At 43.1% G+C, this 19,612-nt stretch overlaps 1 protein-coding gene across 9 annotated transcripts in view; it reads right to left on the bottom strand.

Annotated features, from left to right (window-relative positions):
• Positions 1 to 19,612, bottom strand: part of LOC119648362 (calcium-transporting ATPase type 2C member 1) — a 220,643-nt gene that overhangs the window by 13,737 nt on the left and 187,294 nt on the right. For 5 of the 9 annotated variants that reach the window (XM_038050081.1, XM_038050079.1, XM_038050078.1 and 2 more), the window contains 4 exons: positions 15,269 to 15,304; positions 12,986 to 13,645; positions 6,695 to 7,748; positions 926 to 1,241 (listed from right to left, as the gene is read on the bottom strand). In XM_038050081.1, the coding sequence (XP_037906009.1) occupies positions 926 to 1,241; positions 6,695 to 7,748; positions 12,986 to 13,645; positions 15,269 to 15,304 (2,066 nt within the window). Of the gene's footprint in view, positions 1 to 925; positions 1,242 to 6,694; positions 7,749 to 12,985; positions 13,646 to 15,268; positions 15,305 to 15,355; positions 15,529 to 19,612 lie in introns of those variants that run through there. The other 4 variants (XM_038050086.1, XM_038050085.1, XM_038050084.1 and 1 more) reach the window with 4 other exon arrangements.

The raw sequence follows: 19,612 nt of genomic DNA, 5'->3' as shown, positions 1-19,612 counted from the left end.
CGCTCAGGACAATAAACCCGTCTATCCCTCGGATCAAATGGGTGAGCGTTCACCGTTCCTACTTTTCTACCAAATTTGGTGTGAATCGCTATAACCATCTCCGAGAAAAATGCGTGTGACGGACAGACAGACAGCAATCAGGTTCGGGAAAAGGAAAGGACATCAGCAAGTTCCCAGAAAACAAAAAGGCGTCTCCTTGTCTTAGACCGTTGTTGATGTTGACTGACTTTATCTGTCCTCGCACATTGGTCAGGGTCAGCCTAATCAGTCTTGTTAATTTCGTCGGAAAACCGAATTCTCTCATGGCCGTGTACAGTTTTACCCTAGCTATGCTATCATAGACGACCTTAAAGTCGATGATGTTGTTTTGTGAGGCTTTAATTCATGTTTGATGAATAGATAATTTCTCATAACGTCGTTATAAGTTGATAACTGAGTTGCTGGTGACTTCTCCGGCAAACCAAACACAGGGCACCTCGCTATTTGCGTGTTTTAACTTTCTATTCTAACCAAGACCGAATTCAGAAAATAGAAAATAAGACTTCAACGCTTCAAACCAGTGAACTGCTGTATGCGCGCGAGTTGACTAAATGCCATTTGATCAATATTAGAGTGTAAAGAGCGAAATGTGAAATCCACCACCTTGCTACACGTGGGTCTTAACAAGCACGTTTCAAGGTCATTCTTATCTATCTTACACTAACACGGCATCGCTCAGGATGCAATGTAAAATATTTGTGGTTCTACAAAAAAATTCGTGATTTTTTCGAAACTCTATGATGTTGGGAGCACCTCTAAACATAGCACGAGTTTTTATGTTGGGTTAGTGACAAAAAAAGAAGGTATTTTAAAAAATAATTCAAAAGCGGTCCACCTATTCTATTCATATCTAATTTACAACCCCCAATCCAATCCCAATACTTACATAATCGTATGAAAGTCATCATTTACAAATATCATATCAGCTGCCTCTTTGCAAACATCCGTTCCATTTTTGCCCATTGCAATTCCAATGTCTGCACGTTTTAATGCGACCCCGTCATTGACACCATCCCCGGTCATACCAACAATATTGCCAGTGTGCTGGAGCGCTTTAACTATTGATAATTTATGCCGTGGGGTCACACGATAGAACACGCTGACATTATTTATGACTTTTTCAAGTTGCATTTCATTCAATTTATCCAGCTCTTGGCCAGAGATGGCTTGTTGATGCACAGTATCCAGACCGATGAGATTTGCTGTTGGAAAATACGAAATTGAAATTGAATAAAAATTATAAGTGAAAGCCTATTGTGACATACGAATAAGAAGAATATAAAGGACTTAAGTTTCTGATGGAATTATTGATACACATAAGAAGCAGTTTTCTCCACCACATATTCTCTAAAACTGAAATGACTGGCAACCTTCATGGACATAGTAGAGACAGTAGGGCGTAGTAGAGAGTAAACAAACTCAATGAAGAAGGCTTGTCGAAGGTGACTTCATCTGGGGTACAAGGACGCCAAACAGATACATATGTAATGAGGGATGGTCTAGCTCTCTTCCTTATTTTGGGTTCAGATAACCGAGCCCGGCATCTTGCGATTTTCGTCAAGTAATAATAAGATGGAGCGATGACGTAGGTCAGGACGCCAGACAGCTTTTAGGGATATCGAATTGATGGACCTCGACGCAAAACCGAGATGTCTGGAGTTCCTTATTAAGGCAGACCTGGACCAGATACCGGTCGTTGCGCCGTTGATGATGATGATGAATAATTAAGGAGGCAGTATCCTGGGATATGCATGTCCTTTTTTTAAGAAGCCATAAAAAAATATTTGCCTCTAGCAGCTTCGGTTTCTTTTTCTCCGTCACTCATGTCAAGAAAAATTCGTCCATCCACCAAGTCAAACCGCCATCCAGCAGCTTCACAACAACTATTAAGGAGACAAGGAAACACGGAAAAACCTTCTCAATTCATTCACTGATTCGAACTGGGGGACTAACGTCCATTACAACGTCTTCGAAATCTGCGAAACTACATGGCAAATTACGGAGGAATTCTTCAAGATTCTATTAACGCAGTGTCTGACATACTCATGCATCAGACCGTCCAGCACGCGAAAGTCTTACCGACTTTATCGGCCGCATCATCCTCGCGGTGGCCGCTGGAAGCCGTTTTCGGACGGGCCAAGAGTGTGTAGGGCCGGGCTAAGAGTAAGGTCATTCAACTGACAAGGATCTGTTTGCCTGTTGGTCATGTGCTAGAGGCAGGTGGATCTGGCGAGAGGGTGAGCCGAAGCAACAGCCCAGGCATCCTCTCCTGCACTGGAGAAGGTGCTAATAGGACACTAAGCCAAGGTGGAAAAACATACGCCGAGGATTGCGTGGCCAATGGGGAGCTTGACCTTTAGTATGCGAATTTTGGATACCTTGGGCACCTTCAGTTTCAAATTAGACCCTTACCCTGGTGGCTGGGTTAGCGCGGACCACTCGTTGGACTGAGATACTCAATTAACAAAAAACAAAATAAACTGGTTATGCCAGGCGGACCTTCGGAGGACGAGCTGCTGACACCCAGTCAGGAGACAGTAGCCGTCGAGAACAGTACAGACGGTGCCAGCCGCAGCACCACTGTACTGAAACTACCCGCAGGGACTTCCCGGAGCGAGGCGGAAAATGGACTAGCGGTTTGCGGTCTGGAATCCACGGGCTAAGGAGTAGTACCAGAAAACCATGTATATTCTCAGCAACATTGCTAGGTACTGTCGACAAGCAGAAAGAAAGCGAAGCCCACCGTCCTCAAATGTAATCAATCTCAAGATGAGGTCGAACAGAAACTCAAGCGGAGCAGAGTAGGCAAGAGCTCGGACGCCAAGCAACTTCTAGAGAAAAGTAAGCAGCAACAATCAGCCGACGAACCACGAACTGCGAAACCCTTCAGCGACGTGACCAGGAGCTACTTATGTGAGGCGCTAGCGAATGGCAATTCCGGTCGATGATCCCTCAACACTGGGGTAAGCCCACTTCTTTTTGCTCTGAAGAAAGACGGGTCGTGGCGCCCATGCGGAGACTACTGCAGACTGAATGGCATCACTTGACCGGATAAGCCCCAATGTGTCATATCTTTGAATTCGCGACCGATTTGTCGAACAACACCTGGATAACCTACCACAGGATTTCGGGTAGCTCAGTCATACGGCTGATCAGCAACTTGGCAAAATATATTTCCGGTGTTCCTAGTGTGGAATATCTCGGTCAGGTCGGTATCAGCAAAAAATGAATTTCGAAAGCGCCATCGTAATTTGAAGCAATTCACAATATACATCTTCCAAAAACTGTGCAATAGCTAGCATATTCCCTTGGTCCTGTGAATTTCTACCGCCATTTTACTCAAAACGCTGTAGACATGCAGGCACTTCTCAACAAGTTTCTGTCAGACACCAAGGGGGGGGGGGGGCATCTAGCCGACCGACGACACTCTGCTGGTGCGATACCACCGCGGTCATCGGAGCAATTTTACAACACAAACAACGCACTAGTTGGATACCACTTGCATATTTCCAGATGCAGTAGTAGGTTCACGTCTCTGATGTGCCGCCACAAACTCTTACCAATTACTACCATTTTCAGCACTTCCTAGATCTGCAAAACAGGTCTCATATAGACCCCATAACTTCGCTCAGGTTTTCAGAAAAACTTGCCACCTACTCAACCGTCAGCCTTTTCTCATTTTTGAAAAAGCAGCCGACCCTCGCATTCGTGCTCTTCATCAAAAATATAGCAGCATAACTACCGAAAGTAGTCTCTCGCTAAGCGTGATATACAGCACCACATCCGCACTACTAGCTCTCATATCTTCCCGAAGTTGCGTCCATTACCACCCCATAAGCCTGCTGTTGCTAACAAAGAAATGTATGCTGATCTCGTCCACTGCACATGGTCCCAAAGCCCAACGGCGAATGGAGACCATGTAGCGATTACAGACATCTGAATGCTCAGACTATTCCAGTCCGCTACCCCATATCACTCATTCACGACTTTACGCACTACCTCGATAACTGCCGTGTTTTCACGACCTTGGACTTAGCCAAGGCGTACCATCAAATTCCTGTATCTCCAGAATACGTTCCAAAAACGGCAATATGCATACCCTTCGGACTCTTCGGGTTTACACGGATGCCTTTTGATCTGTGCAATGCGGTGCAAACTTTTCAGAGGTTCATCTACTTCGTCCCGCGAAACCCTAACTTTTGTTTCATGTACTTGGATGATATTTTGGTCGCCTCTTCCTCTGAATCTAAACATTTGGAACATCTCCAATGCATTTTTCAACGTCTCATTGGGATCGGCTTTGTACTTAATGTTGAAAAATGCAAATTCCTTCAACAGCAGGTAAAGTTTTTATACCACACAATTTCCCTTGAGGGAATCCAAACGGATTCAGACAAGGTTCAATCCATCACAGACTTCCCACAATCTAAAACAGTCAAGGATCTGCGAAGGTTTTCGGGCATGTTAAACTTCTATCGTCGTTTCGTGCCCAAAGCCGCACAACATCAAGCGATCCTCAACTTGTCTAGACCTAAGACTAAAGACTCGTATGTGATTGCGTGGTCTACCAGACGCCATCCAGGCATTTGAGCTAGCCAAGCGCAGTAAGTGCTGCCCTTCACCAAAAGGTGAACCAAATCTGGCAGACGTTGAGCTTCTTTTCCAAAGAATTGAATCCAGCTCAACGGAACTACAGCACCTACGATCTTAAGCTGTTTACCACGTACATGACAATCAAATACTACAAATATCCATATCCCGTTTAAGCAGAAGCCCGACAAAGCCTTCCCTCGCCAACTCCGACACCTGAACTTCATAATCTAGTTTACTTCAGATATTCAGCACGTGTCCGGCAAGGACAATGTAGTTGCCGACGCACATAAGGATGACGCAGTGGTTCAGAGCCTCAGGGACAACTCCCAGTACAAATTTCGGGAGTTTCCCATTTTCAACTCAACCTTTGAAATAATCTGTGCTCTGGAAAGGGACCTAGAGCATATATTCCGGCCACTTCTCGCAAGAAAGTATTCCATGCAGTACACGATCCAAAGCACCCAAGCATTCAGATAACGAATCGGCTGGCCACTAGCAAATATTTCTGACCTTCAATGAGTAAAGATGTTAATTCTTGGGCCAGACAGTGCATCGCGTGCCAGAAGTATAAAGTCACAAAGCACGTGCAGAAAGAAATAGGCTCATTCCCTTGGTCCACGAAGCGCTTTCACACGATCCACGTCGACATCATTGGCCCCTTACGAGATTCGTATGGCTTCAAGTTTGCCTTACAATCATCGATAGGTTCACGCGGTGGCCTGAAGCAATACCTCTGGTCGAGATTTTCGCGTGCGTTGAGGCCCTTTGTAGGGAATGGACCCCACACTTTGGAGTTCCAGCCGAAGTCATTACTGATCAGGGAATGCAGTTCAAGTCTACCCTGTCTACCCTGCCATCGAACGACTGCGTATCACCCGCAATCCAATGGGAACCTGATGTAGGACGCTGAAGGCCACTTGATGATGACTCTTCGTGATCGTACCTACCTTCCGTTCGTTTTGTGAAGAGTTTGCCGCTAGCTCCGCCGAGCTTATATACGGGGAGAACTTGAGACTCCCTAGCGATCCTGTGCTCGATACTAGGTCAGCCCTTTCCACCAAGGGGCAAGCCCAATAACGTCTCCGTGTCCAGGCTAAAGCCTGTTGTCCCCGGGTCTGTAGTCTCGGGGAACAGAGGGACAATCCACGTGAGGTTCAAAGTTTTGTCAAATTCAATTGTTTAGTTAACCATAAGGACACATCTTGTTATTGGTATTTTTCGGCTCATAGCAAGGAAATTTCTCGAATCAAAAACTTTTTAATTCCACACATGCTTCGCAGATTCCTCATTATCATTATGCAATAACCTAGCCTCTAAATAAAAAAGAATATTCCCGAAAAAGCTTTTTCTAAATGGTGGTGGGTTCAATGCAGTCCTTTATATCCAATCAGGTGACAAAATATCGATTTTGTATTCTGACCTAATTCAAGTACAGCAAACACGATATGTGAACAAAAAGTCCAAATTAGGAAGCTTTCAGCTCTTATTGAATAATAAATGTCCAATCCAGGACGAACAATTATCGACTTCACTAACTTTTCCCCACCCAGGCATGCAACAATCACCAAAAAGGACACGTAGTCAATCGATAATCATTATATATGCATATACCATTTTCCACTCCCACTACAAAAAATAAATACACTCAACAGGACCTACTCTTTCAAATAATGGATTTAAAATAATCTCATTATCAATCTGAGTTTCAAACAATTTGAATACCATTCTCTGGCCAAATCCACTTATATTTCCATTTGATTTGAATCAATTTCAATTCCCAATTAAAATGGAATAAATTTGCATAAGAACTTTATCAAGTGGGCGTCTTGGGAAATGGAAACGAACCGATGTCATAATTGGACAAAGAATATGCTTCAAAATTAGGGGATTATTACATAAGGGATGACTACACAATAAACAAAGACAAACTTTCCACAATCCTCATAAGCCTTAAAATGACAGCAAAAGGGTATTCAGGCTCAAAGGAGAGGACCTTTTAGAACTAGAAAGTGCCTGTGAAAGAGCAGAGATTTAATGAAACAGAACTAACTAAGTAACTTACCAACAGCAATAGCGGTCTCTTGTGAATCTCCAGTAACCATTTTGACTCGGACACCACTTTGCATCAGAATTTCAATTGATTCCCGTACCAGCGGTCGTGGTGGATCCGTAATTCCGACAAGTCCTAAATAGATCAAATCCTGTAGTGATTTTCCTTTGGCAATTGCCAATACTCTCAATCCTTTACGTCCTATTTCATATGCCTCGGCCATGAACTCTGCCTCGTTTTTCTTTGTCAACGGAACAACTTGTGATCCATAAATATATTTAGTACATTGTGGCAAAAGGATTTCCATAGCACCCTTCACGAAGAAGATTTCTTCCTTATTATTATTGTATTTATGTACGCATTTCACAGCCATCATTTTCTGTTCCGAAGTGAAGGGATACTCTTGAATACGAATATAATTATCGGCAGCCGAGTACATGCCATTTTTCATCGCGACAGCAAGAAGCGCTCCTTCAGTCGGTTGACCTAGCAACGTTTCATTTTGGATAATGGCGTTATTACACACGGAACCGGCTTCCAAAAGGTTGCTAATATTCTGTTTCGCCATGTCCACACTATTACACTTACGGATATGAATCTCCCCATTATCATTATATCCTGCACCTGTTACATCGGCCATATACCCATCGGACGTGATAATTACCGTAACCGTCATTTCGTTTTTCGTTATCGTCCCGGTCTTGTCGGAACAGATTACGTTCACACAGCCCAACGTTTCCACGGTTGGAAGTTTTTTCACAATGCAATTCCTCTTAGCCATTCGCATCACTCCAAGAGCCAGGGTGACCGTCACTACGATTGGTAGTCCTTCTGGGATGGCGGCCACCGCCAAACTTACGCTAATGTTGAACATATCATTGAGAGCTTTGCCTTGTAGCCAGCCGAGTAGCATAATGACGCCAATAATGATGAACGAGTAGAAACTCAGTTGGGCGCCCAATATATCCATGGATTTTTGTAGGGGTGTTTTCGGTGCTTCCTCCGCTTGCATCATTTTGAACACTTCACCAAATTCACTACGTTCTCCGGTGCTTACTACAATGCCCTGTAATAAAGAGAAGATAAATTTAATAACTGAATACTTTAAAGGACGTGCAATGTTTACTCCATTAGCGACCTCGTTGTATTTATTTTGTTTGCTTGCTAAGGGAATGGTATAAGCATCAAGGAAAGGACAAAGTTACAAAAGGAAGATTAGATCTACCGGAACGGAAAGCACTAATAGTTACAACGTAAAAATTGGTTTTGTGAATTGATATTAGGTAGAATAAGGTAAGGAGAATTTCGCAACCTCCTCTTATTCAGACCAAGATGACCTGGTCCGAAGGTCACGCAAAATGTCCTGCTCACAGTGCTTACGTGATACCTCATTCATATAATTTAAATAAAATTGTAAGTGTTAACAACAAGAAGGCTCGGCGGAAGGGCACTAAGGAGAGAGGACTACAGGCTGAATCCTGCCTGTCAGAACCTTCTCCTTTACCCTTATCGGGAGGAGCGGAAGAAATGGAAGCTGTTGACGTGGATGCTACCGATTCAACGCCGGTATGTGGAAATAGACCCAAGCAGCCCAGACATCGTCAACCTGGAAAGGCCCTAAATCGGCGGTAGAAGAAGGCACTGCGAAGGTAGATGAAGCACCTTGCGAATGAGGACATGGACATGGTTGTACCACTAGGTGCGGTAATGTCCAGAGAAATCGAACGCAAAGAAGCGACTCTTTTGTAATGCCTACACCAAGCATATGACCAACTGCTCTGCACCAGGTCCTACATCACCGCGTCCCTTGCTCTGCAAGGGACTATGCACTTCTTGACACCCGGCTATGCACTTCAGACACTGGAGGGTAAAGTTCATGAATGCCAGGAAGGGCAAATCTACAAACGTAGAGGGTTTCAGTTTGGTATTCGAACTGGACCAAAAGAGTTTGAATGTGTTCAGGGGAAGTCACCATATGGTGCTCCACTTTTTCCTAGATAGATTGAAATTCAATCATATCAGCAAACTGTAGAGCATCATCTACATTTTGAGAGCGAAGAACAATGACGGTCTTCAACTCACACAATATCGATCAAATTGCAACATCTTCGGTGCGCTTCCGGTACACAATCCCAGTTCCCTGCTTGTTATAAGAGGCGACTAAAAGGAAAACAAAATTTTGGATTAGCGTCAAGAACGCCTGGGATAGAGACTAATGACTATAGTTGGTTTCTGGAATGTTCACACTCTCTTAGAAAACGGTAGTGAGATTCCTCAGAATGCTCGCTTTCTCCAACTCGAGCAGGACATTGTGGGCCGAAGCGACCCTAAAATGATCGAACTCTGCAGAATAATCCCCTGGACAGCCAACTGGTAGCAGACGCGAATCTGATGTCGAGTTGTTTCTGACGGGTACCGCAAGACGGCGCTCTCTTCACCTGGTAGCCGGTTTCTGACAGACTTCTGACTGCAAGATCCCATCCAGGTTAAGGAGCATCATAATTGTACAGTGTGATATAGTGGAGAAAGATGCTTCCTACGAGCAATTATACGCAATTCAGGGGAGGATTCGTAAAGAGCACATTGAGATCGTAATGGGTGATCTGAATGCCAGGGTGTGCTCTGATAACACCTCGCTCGGACATGTAATTGGAAAACCTAATCTTGACGACGATAACGATAATGATGGGAGTTTCGTGAATTCTTCCTCTCACTTCCAACACCTCGACATTTGTGGTACATTGTTCAAGCACAGAGCCTGCTGACCGACACCGTACGAGCAATTGGATCAACCACTTCACAAAGTAAGCAGTAGATTTAGGAGTTGTCATCTGGTTGTGCTTAATAAGAGAACCGTTGACATCCGCCTCGAAAAGGGTGAGCACCTGATGGTTGCTTGCGAGCTGCGTCCGCTACCTCTTGCAGGCCTGGCAAACTGCGACCCCCAAGTTCAATATCGATCGCTTGTATGATCCAGCTGTCGCTCGACAGTGGGAAAACTATCCTGCTGATCGTACGGTAGACACACCCCTCACTCAGCCAGACTGAGAATATCGATGAGCATTTTGCTGCCATTAAAAATGCTCTTTAATTGGGCGCTACATAGGCCACGTCCTGAAGGGACATCATAAAATCAGGCTTGAATAGTGGAAGCGGATCGATTAACGGAAGGGGTTCAAGGTTCTATTGACCGTTGCGAGTAATGGCGAGCATGAGGCTTTTATACCAAACGAAATCCCAAGAAGTTCAACGTAGTATACGCAGTGACAAGCGAGAATTTGCTATTGCGCTGATGAGGGAAGCGCAAGATCCCGCAAAACTCAATGAACACATCACGAAAGAGCTTACATGTGTCGCAAATCTTTCGATAGTCCTGTGAAGGACGTCAACGGTCAACTTCACATCGACGATCATACACAACTGCAGAGGTGGAAAATACACTTTAGCATGGTTTTTAACCGTATCACATTCGGTGAGGTTCGTTCTCTACGTACTGTTCCTCCTAGCACACGCGAAATCATTTCGCCCATCAATGCATTCATACGGTGTAACGCCGCTGGTCTCGATGGTCTCCCCGCAGAGTTGTTTATTGATGCACATGCAGTTACTGCAGATCTGCTACTTCCATTCGTACGGAAATCTTGGGAATTCGCGACCTTTCCCAGAAAATAGAAGAAGGGAATGATCGTTAAAATTCCAAAAAAGGTACACGTTTTGAGTGTGACAATTGGAGGGGTGTCTCCGCGCTTTTGCCATTGCAAAGATGATAGCTAAAATAATCTTGGAATGCATTAAAGAACTTCTCGAAAGCTTGTTAGACAAAGAGCAGGTTAGTTTCCGCTCCGGATCCTCCTGCATTGACCACATCAAAATACTGCGGATCAATTTAGTTTAGATCTTCGCTGCACCTCCTGTTCATTGAAGCTTTCGAGAGCGTGTACAGGGTATGTATCTGGAGTATTCTAGGCAGAATGATCAATCCAGAAAAACTGATAGGTACTATCAGTGCAACATATGATGCCGCAAAATGTCGCGTGCTGCACCGACGTAAAATCTCATAGGATTTTAAGGTCCAGAGCTGAGTCTGCCAGGGTTGTATCCTGTCCCCGATATTATTTTTGCTTGTTATCGGTGATGTCCTTTAAATTGAAAAAAAATGACTGACGGTTTCATCCCGGGCAGAGGCAACTCATCAGACGCGGCCTCACCTCTGTCCTGGGAGCAGCGTGATAGAAAGCGGCGACGGAATGAAACCATCAGTTAACATTTAACAAAAACGAGGTGTCTAGCCTAAAAAAGAGGGGTCCGTGAGCCACAGGACAGGAAGTAAGTTGCTTCCCAAGTGGTCCGCTCCGCCATCAAGTGGATGCGGACGGAGAACTCCCTGTATCCTCAACAGCGTGGAGGGATTCCAAAAACCTCGATTACGCTGATGACATCTGCTTGCTCTGTCACCGGGTCATGGGCCTTGGCCAAATCGAATGAATTTGGAAAATTGGATTGAAGACAAACACTAACAAAACCTAGGTTCTAAATCTGATGGGCCATCGCACACTTCCGATTTGCATTAATGGTCAGTGCATCGAAAGAATCAATCGATTTGTATATCAGGAAACGTTCTTTTTACCGACGGTAGCGCCGAACTGAATGCTAGTCGACGCATTAACAGCGGTAGATCGGTTTTCGTTGCCTTGTCTAAAATCTGGAAATGCAATTATCTAAACACCAAAATCAAATTGAAACTGTTCGGTGTTAGTGTCCTTTCTGTGTTGCTATGTGGGAGTAGCACATAGAAAGTGAACTCCAATGTTACTCAAAAGTTCAAAGCCTTTGGCAACACCCATCTATGTCGGATTATCGGACTACGCCGGCCTGATACTATTACAAACGAACAAATTGATCGGCGCACGGCGCTGGTTCTCGTAAGCAGTCTGCTACGGCATGCAATGGAAGATGGCAGACGAATGAGTCGCCCAAAGGGCACTTGACGCAGAACAGTAGAGAAGGAGTGCAGGGATCTCAGAAAATCATGGAGGAGGGGGGAGGTTGGAAACGTGGTTGACGCGCAATGCTCCATCAAGGGGTAAATGGCAACCATATAATTTACGCAGCGGTTTGGAGTTCGACCGATAGAGCCCCCGCTTCAAATTCAAGTGCGGGATGATGAATATCCATTTTGACATTTGCGGACATGCAAGGAAATATGGGGAGGTAGCGCTGAGGCAGCTCCAAAAGGAAGAGATCGAGAGTGTGATCCAAGGAATTTTTGGTGGTGTTGAATTTTAGGGCAAAGAAGTATTAATAAAAGAGAAGGAAGGAGTAGAATGGGTTGTCGGTTTATCATCAAGCCAGGTTCTCGAAATACATATGTTATGATGTTGTTGAGCCAGCGGATAAATTGAAGGCTCCCATCCGTGTTCTTAAAACCCTAAAATAAGCGCACAATGAATACGGAATCAGTTACATTGATCGGCGAGGCTTGAACTTGAAATTTAAATTGGTGCCCTTGTATTTCTTGATGAACACACCTTGCAGACATAATGAGGATTGACGATTAATTCAAATTTAGGGGGGGGGGGGGGGGTTTATAAGTATAACGCAAGACAGTCATGATAGTGAATCAACTTTGGTCTTAATGTACTCCAATATCTGAGTGTAATTACGCGGTATTTCAAGCAATTAAATTATTTGAAATAAGTAAAACTTGCTTTTTCTATTCGCTAGTGCTACTTATTAGTCTTGCAAATACCGATATTTCGGGAACCACTTGTTCCCTTCATCAGTGCTAACAAGTCAGAGACAAGTCTTTGACAGTTAGAAGTCTCTGGTCTCTGCCAGAGACAAGTCTCTGGTCTCGGACTTGTTAGCAGTGATGAAGGGAAGAAGTGGTACCCGAAATATCGGTTTTTGTAAGACCAATAAATAACACTAGCGAATATAAATAGCAAGTTTTAATTATTTCAAATAGTACTCCTATATCTCGCGCGTAGAAGTAGCGAATGGTAGCCTGGAGACAAAGCTGTTTTGATAGAGGGGAGAGGGGCACCTTTAATCCGGACCTACGAGGTTCCTCAGCCTGTATAAAAGGTATATATACTGTTGAGTGGCACAAAAGGAAACTTAATTGGTACTTCCACCAGGGTCTGACGGATTTATTGGAAACTTTGGTGTATACTATTAGGAAAGCTTGCTCTGTCAGATCCAAGTTGAATACCTTGGCCCAGTTGACCAAGAGTCCGGTCTTCATACAATATAATGGAGTAATATTTGGCTAGTTATACATAGATATCAAAAAATACCCACCTTTCCATTTCCACACCGCACTAGAGTACCCATGAAAGCAATATTCTTCATTGTCGTATGATCCTTACTGTTTGTATGATTGAAGAGCACCTCCGTACTCTTACGCGAGGGTTCAGTCTCTCCAGTAAAACTTGATTCATCGATTGACAAGTCAATTGCTTCGAACAGTCTAATATCAGCTGGTACCCGATCTCCAACATTCAAATAAACGATATCCCCTGGTACCAATTCTCTCGCCAGAAACGTCTCCATTCGTCCTTCGCGCAAACAATGACATTCTGGTGGTACTAATTTCTTCAGCTCTTCCAAACTTTTCTCTGAACGATACTCTTGAATAAATGCTACTGTTACTACGATTAATATTGCTATTGTAATGCTAACGGCATCATCGAATTGTTTCATAAACACTGAGACAAGTGCCGATCCTAAAAGTAGTAGGATGAGAGGATTTTTGAATTGTTCAATGTACTTCTTCCAGGTTGGATCGTCCTCGATGACGTTGAGCTCATTGTATCCAACGATTTTTGATCGATACTTGGCCTCACACCAACGGAGGCCGGTTCGTATGTCAACTTGTAGTCTGCCCGCGATGTCCTGTGCACTGTAGCATGATGATTCGGCAGTTGTTAGAAGCATGTCGGATGTGAAATTACCACCGCTCTACAATGAGAAAGAAGAAAGTGGTTAAGCTTGATTTTGTATCTTTTGGCAAATTAGTAGATGAAAACAAAAGTTTTGTCAAGTGTGGTAGTGTTTTAGGTTCAAAACTATTTCAAGGAGCAACATTTTCTTATGAGCATGTTTAAGTGTTATCTTAAGGCGATGCTTTTTAGGAGCAGCAAATTGAGGATTTTTTTAAAAATAAGCAAGAACAGCCACTAGTTCCATGCTGGAACGTTGATTGCACAGAATAACATGAAGCATCACATCAAAGGAAGCATGGGAACGTTTTCAAAACCAGCCAGCAAATATTACAACTAAAAATCGGCCATTCCGACGAAAGATTGAATTAATTGGGAGATTCTGAATCTTAAACCGGTTTGAGATGCAAAAATTTGGCAGAAACGTTGAATAGTTAATGTAGAAAGTAAAAGTTGGAAATGATTAGGTACGAAGCTGGGCTGAATCACCAGTGAGGCTTGCTAGGGAATTCCGTTTATGTCAGAGCGCTTTTGCCCCAATGATAAGCAATTCATCATGATTAATCCATTTGCATCATAAATCATAGAAGGCTAAAGAACGTGAGCGCCAAAAAGATGATAACGAAAAATGTCCCAAATCCATTCGGTTTCCAGATCGAGCCAAGTCAGCACACTTACGCATGACCACTGTTTTCGTGGAAGAACAACACAATTAACGTTTCGCGCTATCTGGTGTGTTTCTGTTTGTTCTGACTCCGTGCTATTGCGGCAATCTAGTCGATAAGGTCCACAAGTAAGCCTTCCACGACACTAATTCATTATCTATCTAACACTGCAGCAATTCGGAATTAAGTGTTTGAATTATCGCTATCAATATTGTCCATCACGAACTTGAAACTTTGCTGATTCAGTACCTCGGGATATCTCCCTCCCGAAATAGTCACAGGCGAATGGATACTCGAGTGATGCTGCAACTTTCGTGACTCCCAACCAGCACACATTGGCTATCATCGAGAAGTAAACAAATTGGAATTTTGTTTCGTTCACGGATCAGATGGATCAGATACAATGGAATTTCTTCAATTAGCAGCTCTACGAAGACGTGAATGAAAAGTGCTCACTCGACCGTTTTGCGAATCCCACCAGAAGTGCTTGAACGTTATTAATTACCAGAACCCATTTATAGAATTACATTGCCACATAGTACGGACGTTCTATTGATTTTACTGAATCGACAAGTATGACTAGCGGACGCGGAACACAATCAGGCCAAATTGATTAGCGAGAAGCACACACTAAATCGAACTGTTAGATTAAGCCTAAACTTTCTCAGCAGACTCCAGCCATAGCTCCATAGCTTCGAGCACAAGTGCAGTGGGCAGAAGCGAAATCGGCGGAATAAGGTTAACTTAAAACTACTGACGACTTTCGTTGCAAAACAAACTAATCCGCTTTGCGGAAATCCACGTAATCTTTTGTCAAGTGTACTATGACGACTTGTGACGCAGACAAGAAAGTATCTTGTATCTAGACTGGCCTATTATCTATTGTTTGTCCACGATCGCGATCGCGATCAATCAGCATCGACACATAACATCAGTACGCACTTAAATCCCCACAATAGATACACCGGGGATCTTACCTTCTTCGAACGGGAGTGATTGGCCTTACGTTTGCGCTTAAATGAAAGAAATTAAGAAAAAAAGTACTTTAGATAAATTTCACTAACTTTTTACACATTTAGGGTTTCTCGGCTTTATTAGTTTCGTGGCCGTTTATGTCAAAGAAAAGTAAAAACATTTCCGAGATACACACTCACTTTCAGGTAACATACATTATTGGAGATCGTAGCGTACTAAGCTCACGAAGAGCGTTGGCTTTTTTCTTGGGGCTCCAAGAGGAGGCAAAAACACGTTTTTTCCAGGCAAGAGCTTAAGTTTATGATAACAGCACAATACTCGTACTCGTGGGATGATGATGTCGGTCTTACCAATCGAGGAAAATCCATGAACATTTGATGATTTTAACGAATTCTTATAATTATAGTAAATACTGATGGTGAGATAGTCGAATTAGTTTAGTGACCCCTCATTAGCCCCGAGCCTGGGGTTCAAATCCCACTGTGGTCACGCCAAACAGTTCGAAGATCAGAGCATTGGAAACGAAAGGTATGATCCAGTAGCAGAATATTTATCAAATTTAGGTCCAGAGACATACAGACCACACAATGAAAAATCAAACACATGCCTACTTTACCAAGCAAGTCGAAAAGCGGAAATTCGGCGCTTCAGATATGAAAAGTTTTCTTGATTTTTTATTTAAGAATATTTGGCTACACGATGGTCCTGCAATTCGATCTGGTACTGACATTTTATCTCAGCACTAGTAATTTGACGTGGAAGGAGCAATTGTGATCTACAACAAATTTGTTAATAATAGCAGGATTTCCACCAAACTTTCCAGTATGATGCTTCCTATTAAAGTCTATTCCAACGTGTTTCTTGGATCTAAAATCAACTTAAGGGGAGGGGAGGGGGCTCGTACTAAATTTTCAAAATATAATAATATACTATTCTTAAGGGGGTCATCCCTTGTGAAGGCCGTTTTTTTCGACTTTTTTTAGATTTTTTTTGTGAAGAACTGCATAAAGATACAGATACAAATTTTTCACCATAGATTTATTAATATCTTGAGCGTGCATAGTAATTTTTCCAGCCCGATCGCGTAGTTCGTTATTGAAATACAGAGCAATTTATACACCCATCTTCAAAAAAGGTGTTTTTTCCTCCTGCCACGCTAGAGAGCACTGCGATCATTTTAAAGAAAAAAATCTAAACCGAATTTTAACGTACAGACTTGACTACAGTCCGCAAACTAGGATTATTAAAAAATATTAAAAACTAAATTTTTGGTGCCGTGTTAAACTTTTTTTTCTTAATTTTGTTGTTTTTTTACGGCTTCTTCACTGAATAAAAAAAACTACTGAATAAATCGCAGTTATCCTAGTTTGCGGACCGTAGAAATATGTTCTGAATAAGTCGTGAAAATTTCCAAGAATTTCGTTGGATAGATTTTGAGCTATGGTGGCAGCCGATTTTCAACATGCGGTTTCGAGAAAAGCGCATTTAAAAAGTGGAATGCGATTTTTAGCCATATAACCTGAACTGGTCATTAATCTGCTATACCTAGTCCATAAACCTTAGATTTCTCACAGAAACCCATGTACAACCTTAGCTTCAATTCTTGTCCTTTTAGCGAAGTCATTCGAATGTCATTCGGACCGATAAATTCGAGCTTTATTATGGCGATCGACATAAATCTGGCATGTGACTTGTCACGTGTTTAACACTATAATTTCCGAACGACGCCGAATAATATCAAAAAATCCCTTTGCCCATATATTCTACACTATATCTGGATACAATTGATGCCCAAAAAAAAATCGATTCGGCGGATCCGACACACGGGATGACCCCTTTAACTTCAGTTGAACAAATATCTTAACGCAGAGTATTTTGAGATCTAAATGCCATGTGTACGAACCACTATGATTTTTTCAGTTTCTGAAAACAGGTCCTTGAAATAATTGACTCCTTTGCAGTACCGCACTAATCTCCTTTGCAACCAATGCCAAAACAAATATTTGATTCGAAAAGTACTAATCGAGGCCTTTCATTTGATACCCCACAAGATGATATTCATTTTGCTCCCCGCTTTTCCATGAATGAGTACACCCCCCCCCCCGCCCACCCCTCTTAAACTTAACGTCGGAGGATTTTACTCGCTGCAGGCTTCCCTTCCCACCAAATTTCGTATCTGCGGAAATGAAAGTCAGAGACAGACAGACAGACAACCGATATACAAAGGCGAAGGCAGCCATTTCTAGAAGTGAAACCGAACACTTCCAGAGGTTATGCAAGGAAGCGGACTCCGACCGATATGGAGGTGCGTACAAGGCAACCATGGATAAACACTCACCGCCTGTCAGAAACCTAATTTGCTCCGGGATATTGTTACTGCTCTTTTTCCTAAGTCAATCGAACTAACTACTAACTACAGAAGAGGTCCTTGATGGCACGAAGAAAATTGCCTAAAACAAAACTTCAGGCCTAGACAGCATCCCGAATAAAGCGCTGCTAATAACAGTCAAGATAGTTCCAAATTCTCTCGCCCAAATATTCACGGCGTGCTTTAAAGAAGAGAAGCCAAATGAGCCTTTGTCTTATAGGCCTTTATGCCTATTAAATGACATCGGCAAAGTTTTCGAACTGGTTATCTACAACAGGCTTGTATCGATCACAGAAAAGTAAGGTGGCCTCTCGGACATGCAGTTCGGATCTGGAAAGGTGAGATCAACTGTCAATAGGATCAGCACAGTGACGAAAATTGCGGAAGCAAGAATAAACCAATAAATTCTGTGTAGTATTTCCTCTCGATATGAAAAATGCTTTGAATTGTGCAAACTGGTGTAAAATAATTGAAGCTTTAGTCAAATTAGGCACTGTCAAATACTTAGTATGCATCGCCATTAAGTTCCTCCGCAAGAGGCTGTTATGTTACTATTCAGCCCATGGACCTAAGGCACATCGGGCAGCCTGTGGGGTTCCACAAGGATCGGTCCCCGCTCCTCTTCTGTGGATAATAATGTACGATGGAATTTTGAGATTAAAGCTCCTCAAAGGTGTGACCGTTATCGGTTTTGCAGATGATATCGGAGTGACTATCGGGGCACAAGACATCAAGGAGTTCGAGATTTTGACAAACAAGGCAATTTGAGAAATTAGATCCTGGCTAAAAGGCGCTGATCGTACGCTCGCCGAGCATAAAACGGAGATAGCTTTAATCACCAAACAAAGGAAGCAAACGTCGATAAAGATTAGGATTGGGGCACAAACCATATACTCACAAGCAGCTCTGAAATGGCTGGGCCATAATACTCCAAAAACTAACTTGAAGCCATAAGTTTAGCAGAGTTACAACGTTATTGGCCAAAATGAATGAATGAATATAGGTAGCCCACAGCAAAGCCATCGGCTCATCATCTCCATAGTTGTTGGCTTAATTTTGCTTCATGCAACTCGTGTCTGGGCCTCAGCATTGGAACACGACGGAAGTAAAAATTGTACGCCCATACCGATGCGAACATCGGACGCCTACAGTACAACATGCGTGATAGCAGGCGTGTTTCTTGGCAAACGAGGGTGAACGCCTCTATGAAACAACGTACGCAATCTTCTTTTTCTTCAGCCTTTTTCCCGTTTACAAGCGGGGTCGGCTCGTCGTGATCGGTTTCGCAATTTGGCTTTATCGAATGTCTGATCTGGGTGCAATCTTGAGGCTTTTAAATCCACATCCAGCGTATCAAGCCACCGTTGTGTCGGCCTGCCTTTTGGTCGTTTACCATCGATTTCAATGTTCAGACCAATTTTAGCAAGTGAATTCTTGTTAGCACGAATTGCGTGACCATACCATCGAAGACGTCTCTCTCGCAATTTTTCCACGATCGGTGCAACCCCATAACGATCGTCGATATCCTCATTTGCGATGTGAGCAAAACGTGTCACGCCACTAGTCCAACGTACTATCTTCGTCTCCGTTACCGGATTGGGATCGGTCGTCAAAAATTCAGTTTTGTTTAGATTCAATCTTTAAAACGAAAAAGGAATTTCGGAAGAAGATAATAAGTACGAATACGAGCTACAGTTTGTAACCGACCTAACCCCGCTTGTTTCATATCCTTTTGGAAAATATTTTGGGACTAGTTATGTGTCGCCTCCAACGTCGGTTGCCGTTTTACTCCGGAAGCAAAGACTCGAACCGAGATCTTTGCGTCGGCAGCGCACTTTTATAGCGAACTCCCCTCTTACAGTGGTTAAGAGGTGATTAAGTGGTCTCTCGTTTGAAGTCAGTGGTTCCAATGTCGAAGAAAACCAATGAGCGTCGCCAGTAATACACATAGTATCAAAGTGAGCGCACAAAAGCCTCA

Source organism: Hermetia illucens, chromosome 2 (assembly GCF_905115235.1).
Source record: "Hermetia illucens chromosome 2, iHerIll2.2.curated.20191125, whole genome shotgun sequence".
Classification (NCBI taxonomy): domain Eukaryota; kingdom Metazoa; phylum Arthropoda; class Insecta; order Diptera; family Stratiomyidae; genus Hermetia; species Hermetia illucens.
Note: the sequence above shows the minus strand (reverse complement) of the source record. Positions and strands in the feature narration are given on the sequence as shown.